Genomic DNA, 27,534 nt, shown 5'->3' on the forward strand with positions numbered 1-27,534 from the left:
TGCTCCACTCAGTGAGTTATACAGCAGAGATCGAACCTATCATCTTACAGCAATTTTGCTGCTCTGTTACAAATCTAGTTTACCTTTTGCAAGTACAGTTTTAACACCAAAAATGATCATTTTATTAAAATTCTGCTGGATGGTAGTATGTAGCCTAGTTTGTAAACACACTTACAATTTAATCATGAAAAGTGGATATTGCTGGCAATACAAGCATTTATTGCCCAACCTCAAATGCCCCTGCACTGAGAATGCAGTCAAGAGTCAACTATATTTGTGAATAACCACTCAGTTTAGAAGATCATATTATAGAAGGATAACTAAGCTGATGACCCTCAAGCAACAGGGCAATGGTACAGTTAATTTTATCTTGGGAATAGTTTCCAATTCTTACTATCTAATATAGAATTTGGAAAAAAAAGTTTTTAAACTTTAGTATTTTGCAGTTAACCAAAAATGCTACACACAGCATATTGCCAATGTCAATGGACAGCAGCTCAACTTTTGAGATAAACAGTGGGGATTTAACAGAGAGCTCTGTTTTCTTTTAAATCGCAGGCAATGTTCCAAAGGATTGTGGTAAAGCTAATGTTTTTCCTCCATTTGAGAAATGCAATAGTGACAAAACAGGAAGTTCTAGGTCAATGAGCTTTATATCAGTGGTAGAAAGATAATTGAGCGATCATTTTTTAAGTGTAGGATCTTCTCACATGTGGAAAAACAAAGACTTATTACAGATAACTGTATGCAGGGGAGGTCTCATTATACAAACTTGACTGAGATTTTTGAGGAGGTAATGAAAATGATTGATGAGGGTACAACAGTGAATATTGAATACATGGATTTCAGTAAAGCTTTTGACAAAATCTCTCATGGTGCATCAATCCAGAGAATGAAGTTACATGTGATCAGTGGAGACTTGGTAGATTAGATTTAAAATTTACTTGGCCATAGAAGGCAGGGTACTGGGTGGAATGTTGTTATTCTTACTGGAGGTTTGTGAACAGTGATATTCCACCGGGATGAGGGTTGAAACATCTGTTGTTGGTGATATAAATAAACAATCTGGATGAAACTAAGTTTGCAAGAAAAACAAAAAGTAGTGGAGTTGTGGCTCTTGAGGAAGATTGTAAAAGGATTTATCAGGATATAGTCTAGTTAGAAATGTGAGCAGTGAAATGGCAGACAAAATTTAATCCAGACAAGTGTGAAGTGTTGCATATTGGGAAGAGGTTGGTAGCTGACTGGAACAAACTACCAGTGAATATGCTGAAAGCAGAAACGGTTGCTGCACATAAAGTGACATTTAGACAGATACATCAATGGGCAGGGATGGAGGGATAAGTGCAGGAGGTGTAAGCAGCTGGGATTAGCATCACGGTTACCATGGACATTGTGAGCTGAAAGACATGTTCCTGTGCTGTACTGTTCTATATTGTGTCATTTGAATCCAAAGATGGAAAATATGGTTTCCTTGTGCAAGCTATTAAAGTTACCTCTGTAAAACACACAAAATGCTGAAGGAAGTCAGCAGACCAGGCAGCATCTATAGAAAAGAGCAAACAGTAGGCGTTTTGGGTCAAGATCCTTCATTAGGACCCTTCATCCTGATGAAATGGCATTTAAGTAATTATTATTGTGCATTTCAATTATTATAAATATAAACTAGAGCAATAAACATTTGATGAATGCACATATCAAGTGAATAGATAAATATTGATCTACCCTGGTACATCTCTGGAGGAAAAGATATTAAAATAATCTTCCTCTCTCTCTTCTAGTAAGTCTCTGTATTTACTGTTACGTATTTTCTGCCAGAATCTGCTCTGCACCTTAATCGCTACACAGGATTATCTTACTCTGGTTTCTACACTCAAATTCCCTCTTATTTTAACTTTCAATTTACATGCTAAGATTAAAGCTGAAATTTAGTAAGTCAGTATTGGAGTTACGATGAAGTAGAGAGACAGAAACTGGGAACTTATGGAACTTCTTGGAAGATGTGTAAGGTGGGCCACAAGGGATACAGAGAGGAGTTGAGCTGAACAGCAGCTGCACTTTCAGAGAAATGAGGAAATCAATCTTCAGCCCACAGACAGTCATGAAGATTTTAAGAGACCAGACTCACTGGATAGGCCGAGAAACACAAGATTTACGCATGTTTCCCCTGGAATCCTCACAATGTGGTGCTTAATTGTCATTCATAATTGCATTTACATGCTGGGTCCAGGACAGATCCTCTGAAATGATAATACTGGTGAATTTAAAGTTGCTGACCCTGACCACCTGAGATCTCCCAACGAAGACTAGCTCATGGACCTCTGATTTCCCCAGAATTTTAAAAAATTATCCCTGCTCTCCCTGAGCTTAGCCTGATTATGAAGCCAAACTCATGCTCCTCAGCCTTATTCCAAACAAACGATGAATAATTAAAAATACTCCTTAACTCCATATTGACTATCAAAATAATTGAATGTTTACAAATTTGAATACAGAACATAAAATACTCGAAATCACTTTGAAACAACTAAAATATTTATCTAAACAACTGATTCAGTAAAATCCAATATTTTTTAAAAATTATTGTTTTTTTTTCCACAAATAGCCCTCTCCATTTTGGTGCATTCTCCATTCCTCTTTGCAGAGACTCGATGGGGTGAATGACCCAGTTATACTCCTACGCCTTATGGTCTTATGTTAAAGTCACTGTTCCTGCATTGCCTCTAACCAGAAAAGGTCCTGTAGAGATATTCACATCCTAATTCTTCCCAATTTAATAACATCTTTCCTGTAACAGGGTGAAGAAAACTGAACACGATATTCCAAATGCAGCATCAGCAGCTTCTGTAAATCACCCATGAGCTTGCAACTCCTTTTTATTCACCCTGCGTTATGATGTCAGTGTGTTAAAAGTTTGCTTCACCACCCTGCCTACCTACGACTCCACTTTCATAGAAAATAAACACAAATGATTGCTTCATATAATATCTTTTCTATGAGCATTTCCAATCACTTGTTATCTCTATTATATTTTAGGAACAATTGAAATGAAACTTGTCTTGCTTATTCAATGGATGATGAACCATTAAGATTTTGCAGATGATTTATGAATACATGGAACGCCAGAGCTTGGAGAGTGGGATAAAGAATCTTACCACAGCTAATTAAAAATAGATGTATTCACATTGCCTGCCAGATCTGTTCCTTGTGCCTTACTATTAAAAAAGTTATTTCAGATTTTTCAGCCTTAGCAATGCACATAGAATAACTTCAATAAATCCCAACAATTGTGATGATTCTTCCTTTTCAATACTTCTGATAATCTTTTCTTGGTCAATGTTAATATGGAAATACTAACAAAGTCAATGTATCATCCCATGGTACTGTGACAATGGAAGTATCAAATGTTTTGAGGTCTAATAATATCACCAAGATGAGGGTAACTTCATTTTGTGCCGATAACTTGAGATCATTTAATATCGCTCACCAAGAACCTACTATCCATCTATCAGAAACTTTTTTTAATTGACATATGAAGGCAGAGAAAGTAAAAACACATCGAGACCAGATAAGGTGAGAAAATACACTCACACCAAGGATTAATTCACTCTCCAAAGTAATGATGTGACTGATGATTTTCTCATCTCACACTCTTGGGTGAGATTCACAACTTATGTCTCCAGTTGTCGGCTTGGGAAATCATAGGCCATGAGCAGCTACATCTGCAGGAAACAGCCTTCATCCCTGGGAGTTGCTCAAGGAACTGCTTTAAAAATTGGTGGAATGACAAACTGTCTTAAAATTAAAATACTGTGACAGCTTTTGGGAATAAGAACACTTACTTGCATTAAGCAATGCTGATAATTACAGGCGAACTATATTTTAGAGGAGTGGAGCTGTTTGCAAAGCATGTCACTAGTGGCAATGAGTAATGGAACATGCAAAGCCTCGTACTCGCAGGACTACTGCCACTCAAAAACAGTTGTAAGTGTTTGCATGCTGCTTTAGACTGTCCACAAGAAGGAGAGGAACAGTGATGCTCGAACAAACAATGCATTTGAGTGACTTCATACATCTGTGCACTGCTGGTTCACAATGTCCCCAGTGAGCTTGAAAGAAATCTGCTGTATAAAATATGAATGTGGTTGTGAGTTAACAGCTACTGGCAGTATAGAACCTGTGGTGCTGTTTGGCTGCAGATCTGCTTGTAGCACATGCCATAATACCGTGATCGCATCCCTGCTGATTCAAAGTATCAATATTTATAAAGCAGGGAACCAAAGTTGTTGCAGGCTGAAAGCACAGAAATCTCATGAATGCTGAGATCCTGCTGAATTTAATGGCAGAGCTTATTAATATTATTTTTGTTCCATTTTCTGCCCAGCAGACAGTTAAACTTATAGAATTGCAGGATCATTGGCATTTGGGTAGAAATGTCTGCAGCAGATAATTGCAGACTGGAGAAAATATATTATTTGGGGAATGACTGGGACACACTAGGAGTGTTTTAGATCAGAAACTACATGAGACAAATGACTGGGGCAGCATGGCAATTTGTAGAAATCAGGAACTTAGGTTTTTCTCTGTATCTTGGTACATGTGACAATCATAGCCAGGGTTGGTAATGGGGTCAAGCTCCTACTACCTATTAAATACTCCCAATGGCGTGCACCTCAAATAGCCTCCGACAACAAAGTCCAACTCCTGGCCTTCATGTGTGGCTTAGCTACTAAGCCCAGCGGAGCTGTTTCCACTGACAGGAAAAGGGGCAAAGATAGGTTACTGGTGTTATAAAATCAGTTGCTTTGGGCAGATGGGGCTCATTAGCCGAGGTTGTCAGCTTATCCAGGAGAAGGAAATCCCAGATCTCAAATTTCCGCCGCCTTGCCACTATACCCACTCATGGGGAAGGCTTCAGGAGTAAACCCAAGGGAAAAATCCAAAGCTGGAGACCCTGTTAGTCCTACATTGATTTAAATGTTGACTGGCAATTCCTGCAATGCTGCTGGTACCAAATTGTATCAGTCTCTGCTGTTCCTTTGGGTTCAACAGATGCGTGGAAAGGGGGAGCTTGCTCCATGGGCCACAGCTTGCTCTCCATACCGTACTGTCCAGGCTTGCATATCCAGACAACTAGGATGCAATATTCATGGTCAACTATGACCGACTGAGGCCCTCATCTCACAAATAAAAAAAAATTAAGGAATGAAATGGTTGAAAGAGATAAAGAAAAAATGAACATACATTTGGCAAAGAGGGAAATATTTTACCATGACAAGAGGACAATAATCAGAGGAAGACATGCAAAGACCCGAGACTAAAGAGAGATGCATCCATTTAGTAGGTTGCCTTAAGCCCAGAGAAATCCTTCTGGCCAACTCATGTTAACCATAACTAGCAACCAAATAAACTGTATGTGAATCTGATTTCATAATCAAGCATTAGAACAAGGTGTGCTTACGACTGTGTAACATGCAACCAACTGATGCAAATTTGCAACAAGTGAACACAGATGTATAATGTATATTTTGTTGCTTTTCATTTGTAATACTAGAGGCCAAGAAATCTCTCAGCAAATTGACATTAGAGTGTCAGAATCTGAAACAATGTTTTTTCTGATATTGTGGATTGTGAGAGTCTTCAGTTTCAGGCGACCTAATGTGGCTTTGTTATTCCTTATTTATTTCTTCCAAAATGCAAACCTGAGGGGAAATTTCCTATGGGAAAACTATAGCATAACCACAGAACTCAAACAGATGAAGAACTTGCCTCAACAATTCATCAAGCGCTTAAATAGATCAAGGAAAAGAAATGTCAATGTTACAAGAAAGCTGTAATTAATGGACTATTTAGTTAAAATGACTTTTGTAAGATAGTTCAGGAGGGGCATTGAAGAAAGGAAATAATAGTAAATGGATATCAAACACCATGTACACGCCAAATTACTGTGTGCATGTTTTTTTAAACCTATATCTAAACATAAGACTGTTGCACTCTGCACAGCATGGAAATCATAACAAGAGCAAAGAGTCAAAATGAGACTTTCATATCACAGTAAAGAAGCAAAGCTGGTTAGTATAAATGCATTTGGAAGAAAACCCATTTTCCAGAGAATGAAGGTGCAGATATCAAGTCACACTGAATAGAGCAATAGCCTACAGTCTTGGCCCAAAAGGTCAACTGTTTATTCATTTTCTTAGATGCTGCCTGACCTGCAGAGTTCCTTCAGAATTTGCATGTGTTGTGCTGTATTTCCAGAATCTGCAGAACTTCTTGTACTAATGACATACAGTTTGCAATCAAATCAGTTCAACAGTCAAGTCAAGTTTATTGTTGTTTAATGATATACTGTGCATGTATATTATCAAACGAGACAACATTTCTCTAAACCAGGGTGTAAAGCACTGAAGTAAGTGTACATACCGCATATAACACATAAGAAGTTATGAAAGTAAGGATGAAATCTAAAGGTGGATTACACATAAATAAAAAAACAGAAGTGCAAAAAATTAAATATTGCCAGGTACAGAACAGATTAACCAGTGATGCGGAAAGGAGTTCAGAAGCCGAATGGCCTGAGGGAAGAAACTGGTTCTCACCCTGACCGTTCTTGTTTTAATGCATCAGCATCTCCTGCCCGATAGTAGAAAGTCAGCTGGATGGATGGGTTAAATCCTTAATAATACTAAAGGCTTTGCAGGACTCCTGGTAAAAGTCCCTGAGGGGTGGTAGGGAGACCATCCTCTACGATCCTCTCAGTTGTCTGCACAGTCCTTTATAGGGACTTCCACTCCAACGTTCAGCTGCTCCCATATCAGATGGAGATGCAACTTGTCTGATGCTCTCAACGGTGCTCCAGTAAAATGCAATTAAGATGGGGGTTGAGGGGGAGGCCTCGTTTTCCTCAGTCTCCTTTGGACGTGGAGATGCTACTGTGCCTTCTTGTTTGGAGAGGTGATATTAAGAGACCTGGTGAGGTTATCTGTGATGTGAACTCTCAGGAACTTGGTGCACTTAACTCTCTCTGTGGAGGAGCCATGCATTCTCAGAGGGGGATGGTTCACCTGCACCTTCCTGAAGTTCACAATAATTTCCTTGGTCATCTTCACGTTCAGAGTTAGATTGTTCTTCTCACACCAGACCTCCAGCCGCCCCATTTCCTCTCTGTACTCTGACTTATTATGACTGTTGATGATGCCAACCACTGTTGTGTCATCTGTAATTAACATAGTTTCAGCTGAATCCTGCAATGCAGTCACGTGTCAGCAGTGTGAACAGCAGTGGGCTGAGCACACAGCCTTGGAGAGCACCAGTGCTCAGTGTAATGGGACTAGAGACGTTGCTGCCCGCACACACTGAGTGTGGCCTTTCTGTTAAGAAATCCAGTATCCAGTTGCACAGGGAGGCGTTGAGGCCCAGAGAGGACAGTTTCCACACCAGTTTCTGGGAAATGATGGTGTTAAACACCGACTGAAGTCTATAAACAGCAGCCTGGCATAGGAGGCCCCACTTTCCATGTGGGACAGGACAGTGTGGAAGTCAAAGGCTGTTGCTTCATCAGTGAATCGACTTGAGCAACAAGCGAACTGGAAAGCATCCAATGTAGCTGGAAGCAAGGCTTTAATGTGCTCCATGACCAGCCGCTCAAAGCACCTCAATGTGGTTGATGTTAATATCACCAGATGATGGTCATTTAGGCAGGTTACTGTCACCTTCTTTGGCACTGGAATGATGGTTGCTGCCTTGAAAACCAAGGGGACAATAGAGAGATGAGAGATGTTGAATATATCTGCCAGCACCTCAGTTAGTTGGGCTGTGCAGTCTTTCAGAACCCAACCTGTGATGTTATTGGTCCCCGAGGCTTTGCATTCGTTGACCCTGGTCAAAGGGTCTTCCTCACCTCAGTTTCAGCCAGATGCAGTGTCTGCTCCTCTTGGGGGATGGGCACCTTCCTCACCAACACCAGATGCAGTGTCTGCTCCCCTTGGGGGATGGGCACCTTCCTCACCAACACCTTCCTCACCAACACCAGATGCAGTGTCTGCTCCCCTTGGGGGATGGGCACCTTCCTCACCAACCCCTTCCTCACCAACACCAGATGCAGTGTCTGCTCCCCTTGGGGGATGGGCACCTTCCTCACCAACACCAGATGCAGTGTCTGCTCCCCTTGGGGGATGGGCACCTTCCTCACCAACCCCTTCCTCACCAACACCAGATGCAGTGTCTGCTCCCCTTGGGGGATGGGCACCTTCCTCACCAACACCAGATGCAGTGTCTGCTCCCCTTGGGAGATGGGCACCTTCCTCACCAACACCAGATGCAGTGTCTGCTCCCCTTGGGGGATGGGCACCTTCCTCACCAACACCTTCCTCACCAACACCAGATGCAGTGTCTGCTCCCCTTGGGGGATGGGCACCTTCCTCACCAACCCCTTCCTCACCAACACCAGATGCAGTGTCTGCTCCCCTTGGGGGATGGGCACCTTCCTCACCAACACCAGATGCAGTGTCTGCTCCCCTTGGGGGATGGGCACCTTCCTCACCAACCCCTTCCTCACCAACACCAGATGCAGTGTCTGCTCCCCTTGGGAGATGGGCACCTTCCTCACCAACACCAGATGCAGTGTCTGCTCCCCTTGGGGGATGGGCACCTTCCTCACCAACACCAGATGCAGTGTCTGCTCCCCTTGGGAGATGGGCACCTTCCTCACCAACACCAGATGCAGTGTCTGCTCCCCTTGGGGGATGGGCACCTTCCTCACCAACACTTTGCTCTGCTCATCAAACTGGGCATAAAAGACATTCAGCCTGTCAGGGAGTGAGGCATCCTGGTCACTGATGCTCAAGGTAGACCTGTATCTGTAATCCTCTGAATTCCATGCCACATGTGCCTTGTGTCCCTAGTATCTCAGAAGTGGCAGTATATTCTCAGAGAATGCTCCCACTTTGCCTTTCTGATGGAGCGGGAAAGCACAGTTCTTGCTTCCCTGAGAGCTGTCGCATCCCCCGATCTAAAGGCAGTATCCAATCCCTCAGTCACGTACAGGCCTCTGCAGTAAGCCATGGCTTCTGATTGCCCTCACCCAGATGTGTTTCATGATGGTAACACCCTTAGTACACTTCTCAATGCAGCTGGTCATAGAATTCACATATTCTTCAATGTTAACATGGTTGCCATAGGTAGCAGCCTCCCTGGACATTCTCCAGCTTATGTTTTCAAAGCAGCTCTGAAATGCTGGGTTTGCCCCTTCTGTCTATGTTTTCACCACTGACCTGTTTTATCAGTGGCTTGCATGCTGGAATGACCATTACAGATAGGTGATCAATGTGGGCTCGAAGGACTGCTTTATATACACCTGCTTTATTAGTATAAACCAGGTCTAGTCCATTTTTACCACTGGGTGCAACACCAACGTACTGATAGAATTTAGGTAGGACTGTATTTAGGTTCGCATGGTTGAAATCCCCAGTGACAATGAAGATAAATACCATCAGGGTGTTTGGTTCAAAAGTCACTGTTGGTGCTGTAGAGCTCATCCAATGCCTTGTTTGCATTAGCAGGGAGGGGAATATATACAGCTACCAACAGAACTGTACTGAATCTCTCAGTATATAAAACCGTCTGCATTTCACAAACAAATGAACTCAATCATTGGTTGACAGTGAGATCGCATTTCTAATGATCCGCAACTCAAGTTTTGAGAAGTATCTGTGGATGAAGCCTTTCTGAATCCAAACCACAATAAACAGTTTCAGTAAATGATTGATCAGGTTCCTGAAGGAGTTGCTGATATAAACAACACAATAGAAAATACCGTTGTATTTAGAGGAGGACAGACTGTTGCAGAAACTGAGATATACCAAGTCAAAAAGCTAAGACCTTAGGTTCATGAGGTTGATTCCTGGGATGGCGGGATTGTCATATGTTGAAAGATTGGAGCGACTGGGCTTGTATACACTGGAATTTAGAAGGGTGAGAGGGGATTTGATTGAAACAAATAAGATTATTAAGGGATTGGACAGGCTAGAGGCAGGAAACATGTTCCTGATGTTGAGGGAGTCCAGAACCAGAGGCCACAGTTCAAGAATAAGGGGTAGGCTATTTAGACTGGAGTTGAGGAAAAACTTTTTCACCCAGAGAGTTGTGGATCTATGGAAAGCTCTGCCTCAGAAGGCAGTGGAGGCCAGTTCTCTGGATGCTTTCAAGAAAGAGTTAGATAGAGCTCTTAAAGACAGTGGAGTCAAGGGATATGGAGAGAAGGCAGGAACGGGGTACTGATTGCGGATGATCAGCCATGATCACATTGAATGGCGGTGCTGGCTCTGGGATGGCCGAATGGCCTACTCCTGCACCTATTGCTTATTAAGGAACAAATGCAGAAGAAAGCAGTTGAGGTGCTAATATAGGAAGTTCAAAGGGTTTCTCTATAGGTCAAAAGGAGGATCCTTCCAAATTCAAAAAGGTGCAGGCTACAATAGAAATGTCAACTCTGACATTTTTGCTTTAATAGAACATCTGAATGCTCTATCTGAATAAATGGCGAGGAAAGAATGATGTTTAATAGACATTCATAAACAAGCAATCTAGTGAGAAAAAGGGAATTATATATATATATATATATATTTTAATAACGACTGGCTCTCACTGATTCAAGGAGACTCTACTGTCAAGCTAGCTTGCTCTTAACAAAGACAGAAAAGGACTAACACAAAGAGATGCTGAAGAAGAAAATCCTGGAGGCTATCTAGGAGCAAGATGATGACGTACTTGGTATGTTATCAAAGACTCTTGTAGATTTCTATAGAAGTACAGGGGAGAGCATTCTTCACTGGTTGCATCGCCATCTGGTATGGGGGGAGGGAGGCACTATACAGGATTGGAAAATGCAAACTCAGCCAGTTCCAAGTTGGGCACTAGCCTCCCCAGCAATGAAGCAATGCCTCAGAAAGGCAGCCGACATCAATAAAGACTCCATCACGCAGGACATGCCCTTTTCTCATTGCCACCACAGAGGAAATACAGGATCCTGCAGACATGTACTCAATGTTTTACAAACAGCTTCTTCCTTTCCATCATCAGATTTCTGAATGGACAATAAACCTAGGTACACTACCTCACAATTCTTTTCTCTTATTTTTGCATTACTTGTTTTTAACTTAATTTCATTTTATCTGTATTTCTTACCGTAATTTATATTTTTATTATGCACTGCAATGTACTGCTGCTGCAAAACAACAAATTTCACTAATTATGCCACTGATACTAAATTTGATTCTGATTCTGAATAATGTATGCAATCAGGTCACTGACTAACATTTAGACATACTATGCCCAAAAGGAAAATGAGCTAGAATACGTACACAACGCTGGAAGAACTCAGCAGGTCAGGCAGCATCCTTGAGAAAACAGTAGCCAACGTTTCGGGCCGAGACCCTTCATCAGGAAATAGGAGCTACTGGCTATGAAGTTTGGACTTGAGAAGTTCCTTCAGATGGCATATGCAAGACGTGGACACACACACCGACTACCAATACCTTGAAACAATTGTGATAAAGAATCTCCCAAGCCCAAATGCATTACAATGATTGATTCCACACTTACATATATATGGTGCACCGTGTAGCCAGTAGTTTAAGGTGTGTTTTATTTTCTATTATTCTATTTCTACTATCAATGTTTGAAACTGCAAACTCCATTATTGTGGGAAATTATCAGAAGAGATAAGAGAACTAAGCTGTCAGTGTCGAGTTCCTCTGTGGTCATTCCCCTCAGCAATAAGTATGCCTCTTTGGATACTGTTGTGGGCAGGGTGACCAGTCAGGGCACAGCAGCAGCAGCCAGGCTGGTGGCAATGTGGCCTGCACTGAGGGTAAAGTCAGACAGTTCAGTAATGATAGGGGATTTGGTAGTTAGGCAGACAAACAGAAAAAGAGAGACTAGGTTGGTGTGTTGCCCCCTGGGTGCTGGGGTCCTGGATGTATTGGAGCAACTGCAGAATATTCTCGAAGTAGAGGGTGAACAGCCAGAGGTCGTAGTGCATATTGGCACCAATGACATAGGTAGGAAAGTGGAAGAGGTCCTATTCAGTGATTAAAGGGAGTTAGCAAAGTGGCTGACGAGAAGGACCTCCACATAGTAATTTCCAGATAATTCCCAGTGCATGGGCTACTGCAGGTGGGAATGAGATGACAGCACAGAGTAATGAATGGTTGAGGAGATAGTGCAGAAGGCGGGCTTACAAATTCTTGGATCATTGGAACATTTTCTGGAAAAAGAGTGACCTGTACAGGAGGGATAGGTTGCACCTGAACTGGGGGGGATCTAATATAACAGTCGGGAGGTCTGCTAATGCTATTCGAGACGGTTTAAACTAGTTTTCCTGAGAGAAAGAGTGACCAGGATGGGAAGGGTCCTTAATTATGATGGCGGCTTTCCTCGGGCAGTGGAGAGTGTAAGCCAATGGAGAGGAGGTTTGTTTACATGATGGATTGATCTGACCATAAATATTTTTCTAATTTTATTGAAGTTATCAAAATGTGCTTTGTACATGTCCATTGAAATGTCAACTCATTGCTGATACTAATCTAACATGCAATAAAAAACCTACAATTTAATGACATGCTGGAAATTGTAATTATTGCATGTTAAGTTATTTCAGTGTTTTGGGACACAAACAGTAAAGTGCTGAGTTGCTCTGAAAGTTGAAATCAGAATAGTAATAAACAAATACAGAAATGATGTAGAAAATTTTAAAAAACAACCCAGCATGTGATAATACAAGTGTTAAGCATCAAGACTGATGCTTTTTTAATCAAAGGAGTTCATTAAAAACTTCTTCCCAATGCAGGGTATGTTTTTTAAAAATATTATTAAGATATTAACATACTAATTTCTGACTTGTAGCATATATAACTAATATTTGAATGCTCGTTGATCCTAAGTAAATATCAACAGATCCTAAGACAGTTAACATCTTTTGTTTCCATGTATTGCAAGAAAGTGTTACTATTTAAGAGCATCTGCTTTCAAGAGTCATTTATGTCAACTCAGAATAGAAGAGCAAAACTGGAACATTGTTGATATTTGTACGGAACAAATAATCAGGAATCAACATGACATACAAATATGTAAAGATTTTATAAGAAATTATGTGAAAGATTTTAGAAATATATGGCCTTACAAACTGACAGAGACCTCTGAGGTTGATCAAGGCCTTGAATCATTAGAATTTCACTTGATATGGTAAAATATAAAATGTGCTATTTTCAGATTAGGGCTGAATTTATGAAAAATATCATAAAAACTTTCAGATATAGAATGAAAAGACTACGCTGAAATTCTGTAGTATTGAGTGATACTGATATGTTTCATAGTTTCCAGTTATTGTATGTAAGACAAACAGTACAGAATTCATATTTGCTACTAATTAAGAAGTTCAGTGATAATTTGGGAAGAATCATTGCCTTTGCATTCATAAACACTTATCAGTAAAAACAAAGAGATGAAAGATTATTCTTTAAATTATATTGCTGAAGCTCAAATGTAAGCACAGCTCATGCAATAAAAATAGATGAATAATATTTTTCTTCAACTTCTTAATATGAGTTTTGTGAGCCCATTGAAAGCCATCTTTATTACATAGAATACTGCCACCAACATGAAGCACTTTTATTATGGTGTCGCGTTAATAGTTTGCAAAACTAATGCTACATACAAAAGATATAAGCTGAAACCTTCAATCTGACTAATGGGTTTACAATGTGTGCCACTGTTACTATATCATTCATTTATTAGCTTCATTTTGCCTTGCGTGAGGCAGATTGAATAATTAGGTGCAACTGAAAAGTGGATCATTGAAGAATCTTGAATAACTGAGTTAATTTCCTCCTCCACATTGTATGGTCTGATACTTGTCCTAAACCAGTTCACCTAGTTACTATTCATAATTGATCAGACTTTCCAGATAAACTTTTGCACTTGCTATAGGAATACTGGATAGAAACCCCTTTATCTGTCCTCTGAAAAATCAACCACTTCAGCTTTTTTACTGATACTTGCACAGATATTAAGAAGTAATTACATTAAATTTGCAAAATGTCCTGACTTTTTTCCTAATCATTTAACATTTTCAGATTGGTTTCACTATTCAACATGATTTCACCTCATGACCATTCTTTAAATAGTGAGAATATAAACCCAAGGAATGTGTATGATAATTTTGCAAACATTCAAGAATCATTTCCAATCAGAAAAGTACTATAAAGTGCAGTGAAATGTTATTTAGCCTTGTAACAGCTAAAGCGCAATTTTGACTAACTTCTAAAATTCTTAGTGTTGACATTCTTTGGAGATAAAATCTATGCAGTTCTTTTAGAATCATAGTGATATTGATCTTTACACTTTGAAGATTCAGTGAAGCCAATGACTGTCCAGTACAGTTCATGGGTTTGGATTGTAACTATCAAATTTCAATCAAATGCACAGAGTAGTATTCATGGCTTAGCAATGAATATGCACTTCTACCCATTCTCCACCTCTTCCTGAATTTACAGCTCTATTCACAGTTTTTATTAAAGAATACCTTTACTTTAGTTCAGCAAATAATGCATGTTGTGCATTACACATCGGGCTCATAGGAACTCTCAGTTGGTTTTGTCTCCAAACTACATCATAAGATAAGAAAATGCCAAAACCAAGGTACAATAACTTAGGCTATTTTTTGATCATTGTTCCTTATTCCAAACTGATTTTCTGGCATTGAAAAGAATAGCAGATAGAAGTCTTACCTGATCTTCCATCTCTCTGAAAATCCACATGATACCACTCTCCATCATTCACCTTTCTTTGAGTAGCTTTTGTTTTAATAGCACCAGATCCCATGTCTAGCAGAAGGTATAAGTGCCCATCTAGCATTTCAATGGCAAAAAAGTCCACCTTTACTATTCGTGGATTTTTAGCATCTTTTTGGTGCCGTGGCTTGCCATGACTAAAAAGAATCAGTCCATTTGGCTCAGTGGTGCGAAAGTCAAATGAGATGGAGCCTGTCTTTTTAGCATTCCACTTTGGTAGAGAAATAAATGATTCAGGAGTTTCAAATGTGATTGGGTCAAGTGTTGCAACATTCTCACATTTGAAAGCTACCATTCCATGAATCTTCATCTTACGATCTCCTTGTTTTGCAAGCCGTGATAATTCCAAACGAACATCATTATTTTTATAAACCACCTGCAAGTGAAATAACAATGTTAATAATTGAATTCTTCAGAAAACTAATTACAGCCAAGCTTATAAATAAATAATGTTAGTGAAAATTAAGAAAACATGCACTGACAGGAGAAAAGCAATGATCATAAAATATAAAGAATAATAGTCATCCGGGATATTATTAATGCAGCAACTTTCCATTATAACACCAATGCTAGAAGAGAAGCATTTCAAATTCTTTATGTTTTTATCCACTTGATGCTCATAGAAATTCACAAGGCTAGTTTGTTAATACTTTAACTTTGGATGACACATCGATAGTTTGACATTCTAACCACAAAAGATATGACCAGAATTTCAATTTAGGTATTCACTGAATAAAGGATTGGTGAAGAAGGTAGACTTACATTCTAATAAAAGTTGCTGTAAATGATGGAAATTTCACCAATAAGATACTTTAAAAGCATTACAAAACTGAGTAGCTGGTCACTATAAATCATACACCACATTTTCAACCAGAAGCTCAGGTAGGGGTATGGTAGAGGGTGGAGGACATGAGAACAAGACCAAATACAGCATACCCGATCAACTTTGTAGATGAAATACTGGAATAGACGTATCAGCTGCTGGTTTCTATGGAAGAGATTCTCAGAAAAAGTGGCCTGCCTGGTAGGTTTTTCAAAACAAGTGCCATTGACACTGAATGACAACTTCATCACCCCAAAAGAATTGTATACAGTTCAAGATAAGTTGAAAGACATGACAAGTACAATCATGCTGTCCACCGAGTATTTTTTACTTTTCTTCCTTGCATATAATGGATAACAGGAGACTATTTACAATCTGATTTTGATAGAAACAGCCCTAAACTTCCATGTGTGCCACAGTAAAATATCAGTTAAATCACTACTATGACTTGTTTTTCTTACAATGCTTTGTTACAAGTAAATCTCTATCTCCACTTTCTCATGGAGTTACCACCAGGCCTGCAGCTTTCACATTCTGATAACTTGATGTTGTTTTTAAAGTAACTTGCATATAATTTGTATGGGGAAATATAAATTTGGACAGGTATTGTCAATTTTAAGTGCCAACACATTGCAAAGATATTGAGGATGAACAATGCTTTCAGGACACGCTCAAGATGCAGGGAGCTTATACTGGCATTTGCCCTTGCGTTTCTGCAACATGGTGCTGGAAAGATGCTATTAAATGGGGTAAAGTGCAGACAAGTATGTCGTCATGACTTGAGGAACTGAATTAAAGAGAGAGGCTGGACTGGCTAGGATTATATTAGCTAGGGGGTGGGAATCTGAGAGTGTATAGGATCATAAGGAGCATAGATAGGGCAAATGCAGTTAGACTTTTTCTAGAGCTGAAATAACAAGAACTGGAGAGCAGAAGTTTAATGTGAGAGTGGAAAAATACAAGAGGAACTTCAGAGACAACTTTGTTTTAATACAAAGGGTGGCATCCATTTGAAATCAGCTACCAGAGGAGGTGGCTGAGGCTGGTTCAATTTAAACGTTTATAAGATAGTGACTGAATTGCAAAGGTTTAAAATATTATGTATCAAACCCTAGCAAATGGGATGAGCTTGGATGGGGCACCTTGGTTGGCATTGAACAGATCAGCTGTGTGGTATAAACCTATGTCGATTTATGGTAAGTAGGGAAAGGTTTTGTCTTTTTCTTCATTGGCCACACAGATATTGCTTATCTGTGTTTACAATCATATTAATTAAGATCATTTCTGCCGGACAATCTAACATCAGGGAGAGAAAACAGTTGCTGAGATTGATGGTGGTTACGATAAGGAGCAGAAGGAAAATGATAAAAATTTCTGTCAACCAGGAAAAATTATTAATATTGATAAGGCAAAATTTGTTGAAGACCAGAAGTTAGTGGATTCCTAAAAGACTTGATAGAATTAATTTTCTTACAATCGATTTGGAGAATTAGGTGAGGGGATTATAGAACTAGATGATTCACAAGACTCAAATTAAGGAAATTACGTTCTAACAATAGACACACAGGAGATCGACTGCAAGTTTGCAGTTAGAACATTTGTATGTTCACAGAAAAAAAGCAACACAACTTGATCAACACAACGAAGTTAATTATCTGAGACTATATGCTAACTAACATTTGTGACTTTGAATAAATTGCTTTCAGTTTTTAAAAAACCTAGGAAACCTTTGCTTCAAAGAGAGCATCATATTGACAGCCACATCCAATAGTGACTTCTTCAAGGAAGTATGTGACTGTACTGTGGAATAATCAATAGGTATTACAGAAAGATCATACTGGTGTTTGTTCAGTATACATCAGAACACAATTCACTGTATGTGAACCATACAATGTTTTAGTGATTGCCCTTAAACTATCCAGTACAATTCCTATAATTGGAATTGTTCTGTATTTGTCTAGAAAACAAATTATGCCAGACATTTGAGTGTCACTGAAGTGACACATAGCAGACAGTTTCAAAGTCCCCAAGCAGAAGCTCCAGATATGCGGCCAGCAGGAGTGTCTGCTCACAATCAAGTTGCATAAGAAAAGGACTGCCTTAATGGAACTGAAGTTCTGTACCCTGAGAGCTGACAACTACATCACCCCATATTGATCTTCATATTATATCTTTGAGATTGCAGAAGAAATGAACATCAGAAGATGAAAAAATTTAAATGCCCTGATCACTTATGAATTCCTTGTGTTGAAAGAGAATGAACACATTTTAACAGAATGGTACTATAAAAAAAAGGCTCTTATTCAGATTTTCTTCTGCAATTAGTTAATTTGGTCTTGCATACTGAAATAGTACTAAGAATATCTGATTGCCTTGTAGCTGCAGGATAGTTTTAGAAAGTCATTTACAAGAGTATGTAGGAGGAAGAGTCATGGTTGTGACAGCAATGGCAGACTCTGCTCAATTGATAACTTGAATACTGATTGCTCTTGCAACTGTCTTTCAGAAACTTCATAAGTGATGGCAGTCCAAGCATTCTTCTGCTACTGCCTCTGGATTCACTATGTATAGGTAACAATATTGTGTGTGACTCAAAGATTTATACCTATGGAAAATAAAAAGGAGTTTATTACAAAGACCTACTCTCCTATAAAAGTAAATGCTTATGTTTGATCAAACAGGCTTATTGTTTCATAATAAGCATAGATGTTTGAGTTGTTGATCATTTCTAGCCTGTTCTATTTTTAATTAGCAGTATTAGTTTAACGTTACCTGAATGTCATCTATTCACATTGGAGAATTTAGAAGCAGTAAAGTTAACCAATTACAGCTAAGCTCTGTGATATTGCCAAACTGGATGAATGCCCCAACTCTTCTGTTGTGACAACTATTCGAAAACGCTTGCCATATCAACATTTTGCATGTACTAGTGGTAAGCATAATTGAATCTGCATGTCAATTTCTCAGCCAAAACTGCCCAACTAACTCATCTTGACTGATAATGATATGGAAATAGGCTCTTCTGTCAAAGAGACTTGTCTCAACCAAGATGCCTTCCTGAGCTCGTACCAAATGCTTGTTTGTTGGCCGTATCCCATTAAAAACTTCCTATCCTTGTACCTGTCCAAACATATCTGCAGTTTGCTCCATACATCTGCCACCCGCTACGTGACAAACCTGCATTTCAGTTCTACTTTAAATCCTTCTCCTCTGACCTGGGAAAAATAGCATGACCTTTTTATCTTATCTATGTCCCTCATGATTTAATAAATTTCAGCAAGGTCACCCTTCAGCTTTCTTTGATCTCATGAAAACAAATCCAGCCTGTGTAGTCCTTCTTTATAACTGAAACTCTCCAGTCCCAGCAACATACCTGTGAATCTTTTCTGTCCCCTTTCTAGCTGAGTCACATCCTTCAAGTTGACTATTGACTAGAATAGCACACAATATTTCAAGTTTAGTCTCACCAATATTGTGCTCAACTGCAACATTGCATTCCATTTCCTGTACTCAGGTTCCAACGCAGTTCCTATGCTCAGTATCCCATCTGATGAAGGCAAGCATGTTCAAAATTAACTGCCTGTGTTGCCACTTTCAGGGAAATATTTCCTCTCCTACTATCTCTCTCTGTTCTTCAACACTCCCAAGGGCATTGTCATTCACTATTCTGTATGTGTTCTCCTCTGGGATAACTTTCCAAAATGCAGCACTATGGATTTTTCTGAGTAAAATCCATCTTTCCCAGTTGATCAAGAATCTGTAGTAACCTTAGACAATGTTCTTCATTGTCCACCACAAAACTAATGTTGCTGTCATCCACAAGCTTTCTATTCTTTCCAATTACATTCCAACACAAATCAATCACACAGGACAAACAACAGAGGACCCAACACCAATTCTTGCAGCACACAGTTAGGCATAGGCCTCCAATCTAAAAACAACCCTTCACTATCATCAAGCAGGAGGTAAAGAAACCTGAAGTCCCACACCATCAGATTCAAGAACTGCTACTTCCTATCAGTAGTGTGGTTCTCAAATCAACCAGCAAAGCCTTAATCCTACAATTTAGCAACAGTACAACCACTTGCACTAGAAAAGACTACAGTAAAAAGTTGTGCATAATTTATGTTTTCTTTGTGAATGATGCTTATATATGATGTGCATGTAATATTGCTGCAAGTAACTATGTCATTACATGTGCACATACATGTACTTGTGCATATGACAATAAACTCATTTCATTTTGACTTTGATGGTCTCCTTCACAAAGCCAATTTTATAATCAGTTAGGTATCTTATCTGGACCCATGTGATCTGACTTTTTGAAATAGCCTATCACATATGTTCTTGTCAAAAATCTCGCAGATGTCCATGAGTACATTGCCCACTGCTCTGCTTCATCCATCTTCTTGGTCATCCCTTCAAATATTGGATTTCTGATTTCTTGTCTCCAATAATTTTACTGCCATTGATGTCAGGCTAACCAGCCTGAAGTTTCCTGGTTTGATCTTTCAACTATTTTTTAAATTAAAACAGAAAATTAGCTACCCTCCAGCCTTCTGGTTTCTTACCTGTAGCTGGAAGATACATGAGGCTCTGCTCCAATTCCTTCCCCTGCTTTCAACAATGTCTTGGGATACATTCAACCAGGCCCCAGGGATTTATTCACTTTCATTTTTGTCAACACTGCTAAACTTCCTCCTTTGAATGAGAATGTTTCTTTTTGCTTAATTGATGACCCAGCTCCAATATCGCTCTTTAAGCGTGGCACGATAGGATTCTGGTTAGCACAAAGATTTACAGTACCGGTGACCCGGGTTCAATTGCAACCACTGCCTGAAAGGAATTTGTATGTTCTCCCCCTTGACTGCGTTGGCTTCCTCCCAGAGTCCAAGGATGTATCAGTTTGTAGATTAATTGGTCATTGTATATTGTCCCGTAATTAGGTCAGGAGTAAATTGGGAGTTTACATAACCACCCCAAGTTTCAATGTACTTCACAGCAGCTTCCAAAAACTTGATCTAAAGCTATACTGCACAGTAAATCCCATTCATTAATTTCATCAGTTACTTCTGAAAAACAATGCGCCAAGTTTCTTTAGCCATGTCTCATGACTAAAACGGAAACTCCTGGCATTCAGCAAAGATTGATTGGCAGAGCAGACTTGATAGGCTAAATAGCCTAATTCTGCTCCTATGTCTTATGGTAATTCAACCATTCCTACAAAAATAATGTCTGAACTCATAAAGATCCATTACAAATTCAAAACTTACAAGTGCTCAGTCTGGTTCCCCAAATTTTACCATGGGAGGTCGATCAATCACTCTCTCTCTCTCTCTCACACACACACATTTAAAAGCAGATACGTGAGTCCGTTTTCAGGTTTACTTCAAGTGAGGTCTAGAAGTATCACGTGGTAACGTGATGACGTATGCAATTCATATATTTATACATATAACACATAATGAACTATTTAAACAAACAAGAATGCTTAATTTACTAATATTGTATGTATGTGTGTACATAGAAAAAATAAAAGATTACTCAAATATTATTGAAATATTAAAAACACAACAGAACATTTAGATGCTATTGATTTCAGTGTGGATTCTAGACTACATTTAATTATTAAGCTTTAGTTTAATATTTTAATTATGTTTCAATGTATTTAAAATAGTTTGATTCAGTATTTTTTGATATATCTGCATGGTAGATATGTATAAAAGCTTTAAAGATTATCTCAGCTTTATAAGCAGCTAAAACATCATTGCATTCTTCCTGTCAAGTTAGGGTTGGCCTTCCTCATTTCAACACCAAAGACACCTCATTCCTCAGGACTCTCAGTCTGACTCCAAGATGCAGCGAGTTAATAAGAACTGCTCTCCACGTTCAACCAAGATGAGTGCAGAAAGCAATGGTTCTGAATAGCTTATAAAAGAATGCAGTCTATAATTCTTACCATAAAACTCCCTGCTTTGCTTTCTTCTTTTAAAACATTCTAACTATCCACAAATTGAGTGATTTGCTTCCTTATGTGACATGACGCCTTTTTTTAATGCACCTGCAATGCCCCTTTTTATCTTCTTTAGTGCAAAGATAGCTGCAGAAATGCCAGCTGTCTTCATTTAGAATGTACATGCATGTCAGGGTAGTCAATAAATAAATGCAAAATAAAAAGACATCAATTGCCAAAGAGCAGTAAGGTGTCGCAGAAATGTGATTTTTTTCAGAAATAACAAGCATGAACAGCAACAGCTCAAAGAACATGACCACACGGGGGGGGGGGGGGGGCGGGGGGTGAGATAATAATCAGGAGGGAGAATGGAGATAAGTGGGAAGTGGAGCACTAAGCAGACAACTAAATTAGAAAGGATATAAACAGGGAGAAATGTGTAGAGTAGAGAACAATAAACAAAGACTTAGATGTAAATTGGGTGGGCAGAGGAGGTAACTTGCCAGGAAAACATAATAAGCCTAGTAATAAAACAAGTTGTAGAATGATAGGGGAGACACATTTAGGCATGGAAAATGACTAAGAAGGAAATATATAGACTAATTTTAGTTCCTTTGTTCTCTGAAAATTGGGCAGAAAATTAGTTAAAATGAGAGTGATTTTATGAACCTGCCCCAGCACAAATTGTGTGACTACAAAGGAAAAATAAAAGGATAAGCTCTACAATATCTAGACAAAAAACTGATGCATGTCCAAATGGAGAACTAATATTGCCTTCTCATGCAGGACAAAACCATTCTGACAGCCTAGAGTCCCGAATGAAACATTTACAGGTGCAGGACTGACACAAAAATTTTTTGACTCTTCCCAACCTTGAGCTTTAGCCCCACTTAATTCTCTGTTACTGATCAGGAAACTTGAATAAAATGTGTAAAAAATTGACAGCAAAATATTAAGTAATATTGTCAAATAACACAATCAACTCATAGGAAGTCTCCTAGAGCATGCCATGAAATGAATGTCGGCATTAACAATGCAAAAGAAACATGATCTTTATGCTTGTAATAGAACAAAATCATTTACTGATTATTTGAAATTGTTTTCTACTTGTTTTTCAACCAAAGCTCCAAAATGTTTTCTTCACAAAGACTACACATTTCTGCAACCTTACAAAAGAGATGATAAGAAGAGCGTAATGGAAAATGCAATAGCAATTTAGAATGTTTTTCTATATCAAGGGGGCTTTTAAAATGCAAATTATTCATCCTGTTAAACATACTGTATACTTGCAGGGTATTGTGCAGCTTCCTTAGTCACATTATTACCAATTGCTACTTAAAATTTGCCTATATTTTATTGTCCTATTTAAGTGCGCACTGATGTCTTCCTTTTCCTTTATCTGCCACCAATATCTATCCAATGGCTACATACAAAACGCTGAAGGAAATCATCAGGTCAGGCAGCATCTATGAAAATTAATTGATAGTCGATGCTTCAGACAGAGACCCTTCCTCAGGACTGAGGAGGGAGGGAAAGGAGGCGAGCTAGAAGGTGATCGATAAAGCAGGTGTGTAGTAAAGGTCAAGGGTCGGAGGAGTGGACCATAGGAGAAAGAGAGTGAGGAGGGGTCCCGAAGTAATAGGTGGGTGAGAAGAGTTATAATGTCAGAGCAGGGAATAGGGGAAGTGTGGGGGGGGGGGGGGTGGTGTGGATAAAATCTGTTTACTGAAAGGGGAAATCAATATTCATGCTGTGAAGTTGCAGGCTATTCAGATGGAATATAAGGTACTCAATCACCCTGAGGATGGACTCAACTTGGTACAAGAGGCGGTCATGGACTGACATATTGGAACGAGAATGGGAGTGGGAATTAAAATGTTTGGCCACTGGGAAGCTTGTGGTGAATGGTGCGGAGGTGCTTGATGAAGTAGTCCCCCAATATATGGCAGGTCTCACCCATGTAGAGGATGCCGCATTGTCAGTACAATAGACGACCCCAGCAAACTTGCATGGTAAGTGTACCTTGACCTGGAAGGAGTGCCTGGGGCCCTGAATAAAGGTGAGGGAGGAGCTGTATGGGCATGTATAGCACTGGTTATGAATGTACCACAGCTCTGAGGGGCCGAAGGGTGTGGGGTAGCCCCCTCCTTTGTGAGAATCGCAAGATCACTGTTGGGTTGGGTCAAGGGGCCCAGGACCATGAGGGAGAGACGTGCGGAATGTCTCGTTTCCCCAGTGATGTAAAGCTACGGGACATGGCCATTGTCTCCGGAAGGCGAAGCATGGATTGGAGACTATGCTATGTGAACGCCCTCAGGCAAAGTGGGCTGGTTGAGGGAGAGAGTGCACACCCCCAACCTGATTGACATCTACGACCCTGCGAGTCAGGATAAAAGAGGGTCTGTAGGAACAGCCCCTCAGATGCACCAGAAGAAACGTTAAGCGACCACGTAACAGCAGGAAGTCATCTGAAGGAGGCCACACGCGTTCAGTTCCTTTGCTGGAACTGGTGGCTGGAACCAGGGAAACGGCTTTTAGCTAACAACGGGGAAACCCACTCCCCGACTCAATGGATTGGCATCATAAAAGACCTGGGCAAGTTTAAACCGCCTCGCTCTTAAACCCAACAATGCTACAGCTTGAACGAACTAACAGTGACTGTTATATTTCCATTGGACAATACATTATCCCCTAGACAATGATAGAGCTATTTCTTATTGGTTATTATTATATCCGCGCTTTAGATTTAGTATTGACGACGTATATTATCTGTATGTTTGCATTTATCTTATTTTTGTGCCCCTTTATCAATAAATACTTTTAAAAATAGTACCATCAGACTTCAATGGACCTCTCTATCTTTGCTGGTAAGTGACCCAGTTACGGGGTTTCGTAACACACTAAGGTCACTTGCAGTGGTAAGTGTTGGGAAGGAGGTTAGTGGGGAGGGGCGAATGGACAAGGGAAACACAGAGGGAGCCATCACTGCAGAAAGTGGAGGGAGAGGGAAGGTAAAGATATCTTTAGTGGTAGGATCCCTTGGAAATTGTGGAAGTCATGGAGGTTAAAGTGCTGAATGCAGAAGCTGATAGGATGGTAGTTAAGGATAAGAGGAACTCTATAACTATTAAGACAACAAGAAGATGGGGTGAGCATGCATGTACAGGAAATGGAGGAGGCGATGCAGGTAAGGAGCATCATTAATGTTGGAGGAAGGGAAGCTCTGTTCTTTAAAGAAGGAAGACACTTTTTGATGTTCTATAATGGAAAGCTACATCCTGGCAACAGATGTAGCAAAGGCAATGAAACTGAGAAAAAGGCTCAACTCCATTAGTTATCAGCACACATACCGAACTGTTATTTTTTTTCTGGGTCCTTAATTGTCATTTTAAGTGCCTAGCTGTCATTATCAAAGGATCACTCAAATGATATGGTCAACAGCAGGAATCAGAAGACTAAAACATAGAATAGCAGGGAAGAATTTACACAACAAAAAAATTCAAGAGACATTGGTAATAACCAACACCACAGCTTCCTTCAATATTGCGACTGCAAGACTGATAAAGCATTGAAGGATGCAGATACAATGAAAGCATTTCTTACAAGTAATCTTGAGTTAAGTTCAGAAATCAATTATTTGTATTTCTTTTTTAAATTAATTTTTATAAGTTTCTAAACTACAACAGGAAAAAAACACCAACAAAATGGAGATTTATACAGTGCTAAACAAACATATCAAAAATACAATACATAATACAGAAAAAGCACCCAAAATGAAATCATAGAAAGTTAGTATCCTCCCCACCCTCCCACTACAAACCTCCAAGCCAACCATTACAATGTAAAGAAAAGTTAATCAGAGCTTTCGTCACCACAGAGCTGTAAATAGAAAAAAAGTATAATGCCTACTACCTAAACTATAATGCATTTCACAACAAAAAAAACCGTAAAACTTAATCATAGAAAAAAGCCTGAAGTAAGGGATTGTAGTACAAAAAAGGAATAAACCTTTAATCTAAAGAGGAATTATGAAAATATTCAAGAAAAGGTCCCCACACCTTATGAAACTTTATGTCTGAATAAGTGAATAATGAATCTTTTCAAGACATAAATAGGACATAATATCTCTAAGCCATTGAGCATGAGTTGGTGAGCAACATCTCTCCACCTGAGAAGAACTAACCGTCTAGCCAAAAGAGATGCAAAAGATAATGTTCGACATTTAGTCAGACTCAAATGCACGTCAACTTCACCCAAGGTGCCAAAAAGAGTAATCAGAGGGTTAGGTTCAAAATGGCAATTAAGATATGAGATAAAGTTAAAAAAAAACCTCTCCAAAATTTTTCCAAACTAGGACAGGGCCAACACATATGCATAAGAATTTATACAACAAAAAAATTCAAGAGACATTGGTAATAACCAACACCATAGCTTCCTTCAATATTGCGACTGCAAGACTGAAAATTTACACCCCATTTACACTTATCACAAAAGGGACTAGCATCAGGATAAAACTGGGATAATTTAGTTTTAGACATATGAGCCCTATATACAGTCGGCCCTCCTTATTCGCGAGGGATTGGTTCTGGAACCCCTCACGGATACCAAAAAATGCGGATGCTCAAGTCCCTTATTCAACCTGTCTCAATGCAGTGGATCTTAGGACCCAGGGAATCACAGACCTAATTTAACCTGCCTCATTGCGGTGGACATTAGGACCCTGTGGTAGAGCTCTGAATCCACAGTGTTTCTGTTCACAAAAATAATCACGATCACGATTGAAAATAAAGTGGAAATTATAAAGCAATCGGAAAAAGGTGAAGCGCCATCGGTCATTGTAAAAGCATTAGGCTACGTCAGTCAATGATCGGAACAATTTTAAAGGATAAAGTGAGAAAGGCTCTGCCGCAATGAAAGCTACAATTATTACTAAGCAACGCAGTGGTTTAATTATTGGGTTTTGGGGTTTTGAGTTTTTGATCTTCCACATCAACCCACCACAGATGCAGAGTGCGCTCGGAAGTGATCTGTCACTGGATCAAACTCAGGAACTTCCATTCCCAAGCCTGGCACTGAAACAAACGTTCTTAAGTGTTTTATATGCATAGAAAGGTAAAATGTAATCTATATACCAAGTCAAACGTTTGACTAACTGACGCTAAATAATGCTGGATGTACCTGTTCCAACTTACTTAGTAAGAGAACTCCCAATTTTTTTCGATCCTGATCCATGATAACCCACGAACATCCTCCCATATACTTTAAATTATCTCTAGATTACTTATAATACTTAATACAATGTAAATGCTATGTAAAATGGTTGTTATACTGCTACAATTACTGTTTAAGGAATAGTGACAAGGAAAAAAAGTCTGTACATGCTTGAACAATAAGTGCTGGAAGAGCACTTCTGGGTTTTCTTGATTCGCGGATGCAAAACTCACAGATAAGGAGGGCCAACTGTACATCTAAGAACTGCAAAAGGCAGTGGCGAGCACATAAAGAGGTTGAGTTAACTGATTTGAGAATTGAATCCCAAAACTCATCGGACAGAGAAATATTTAAATCAAGCTCCAAGGCAGTTCTGATTTTATCAAAAAGGACACACCTCAAGGTCACTAACTTATTGCAAATAGCAGATATTAAACCTTTGCCCAGTGGGTTCATACAAAGAAGCAAGTCCACAATGTTTTTTCTCGGGCATCTCAGGAAAGTTTGATATTAAAGAGTTAATAAACTGTCTAATTTGAAGACATCTAAAGAAATGAGTATTAGGTAGATTAAACTTTAAAGACTGTTGTTCAAAAGTTGCAAAACGATTATCAATGAAAAGATCTTCAAAGCACCTAATGCCCTTTCTGTACCACTCATGAAATGTTAAGTCTTGCATTGAAGGTCGAAAAAGATGG

At 39.4% G+C, this 27,534-nt stretch overlaps 1 protein-coding gene across 12 annotated transcripts in view; it reads right to left on the minus strand.

Moving 5' to 3' along the window:
• The window catches only part of nrxn1a (neurexin 1a), a 1,527,797-nt gene that overhangs the window by 855,853 nt on the left and 644,410 nt on the right, over nt 1-27,534 (minus strand). For all 12 annotated transcript variants that reach the window (XM_059985909.1, XM_059985911.1, XM_059985919.1 and 9 more), the window contains one exon: nt 14,787-15,225. In XM_059985909.1, coding sequence (XP_059841892.1) covers nt 14,787-15,225 — 439 coding nt within the window. The remainder of the gene's footprint in view (nt 1-14,786; nt 15,226-27,534) is intronic.

The sequence above is a fragment of the Hypanus sabinus genome, chromosome 12 (genome assembly GCF_030144855.1).
Source record: "Hypanus sabinus isolate sHypSab1 chromosome 12, sHypSab1.hap1, whole genome shotgun sequence".
Classification (NCBI taxonomy): domain Eukaryota; kingdom Metazoa; phylum Chordata; class Chondrichthyes; order Myliobatiformes; family Dasyatidae; genus Hypanus; species Hypanus sabinus.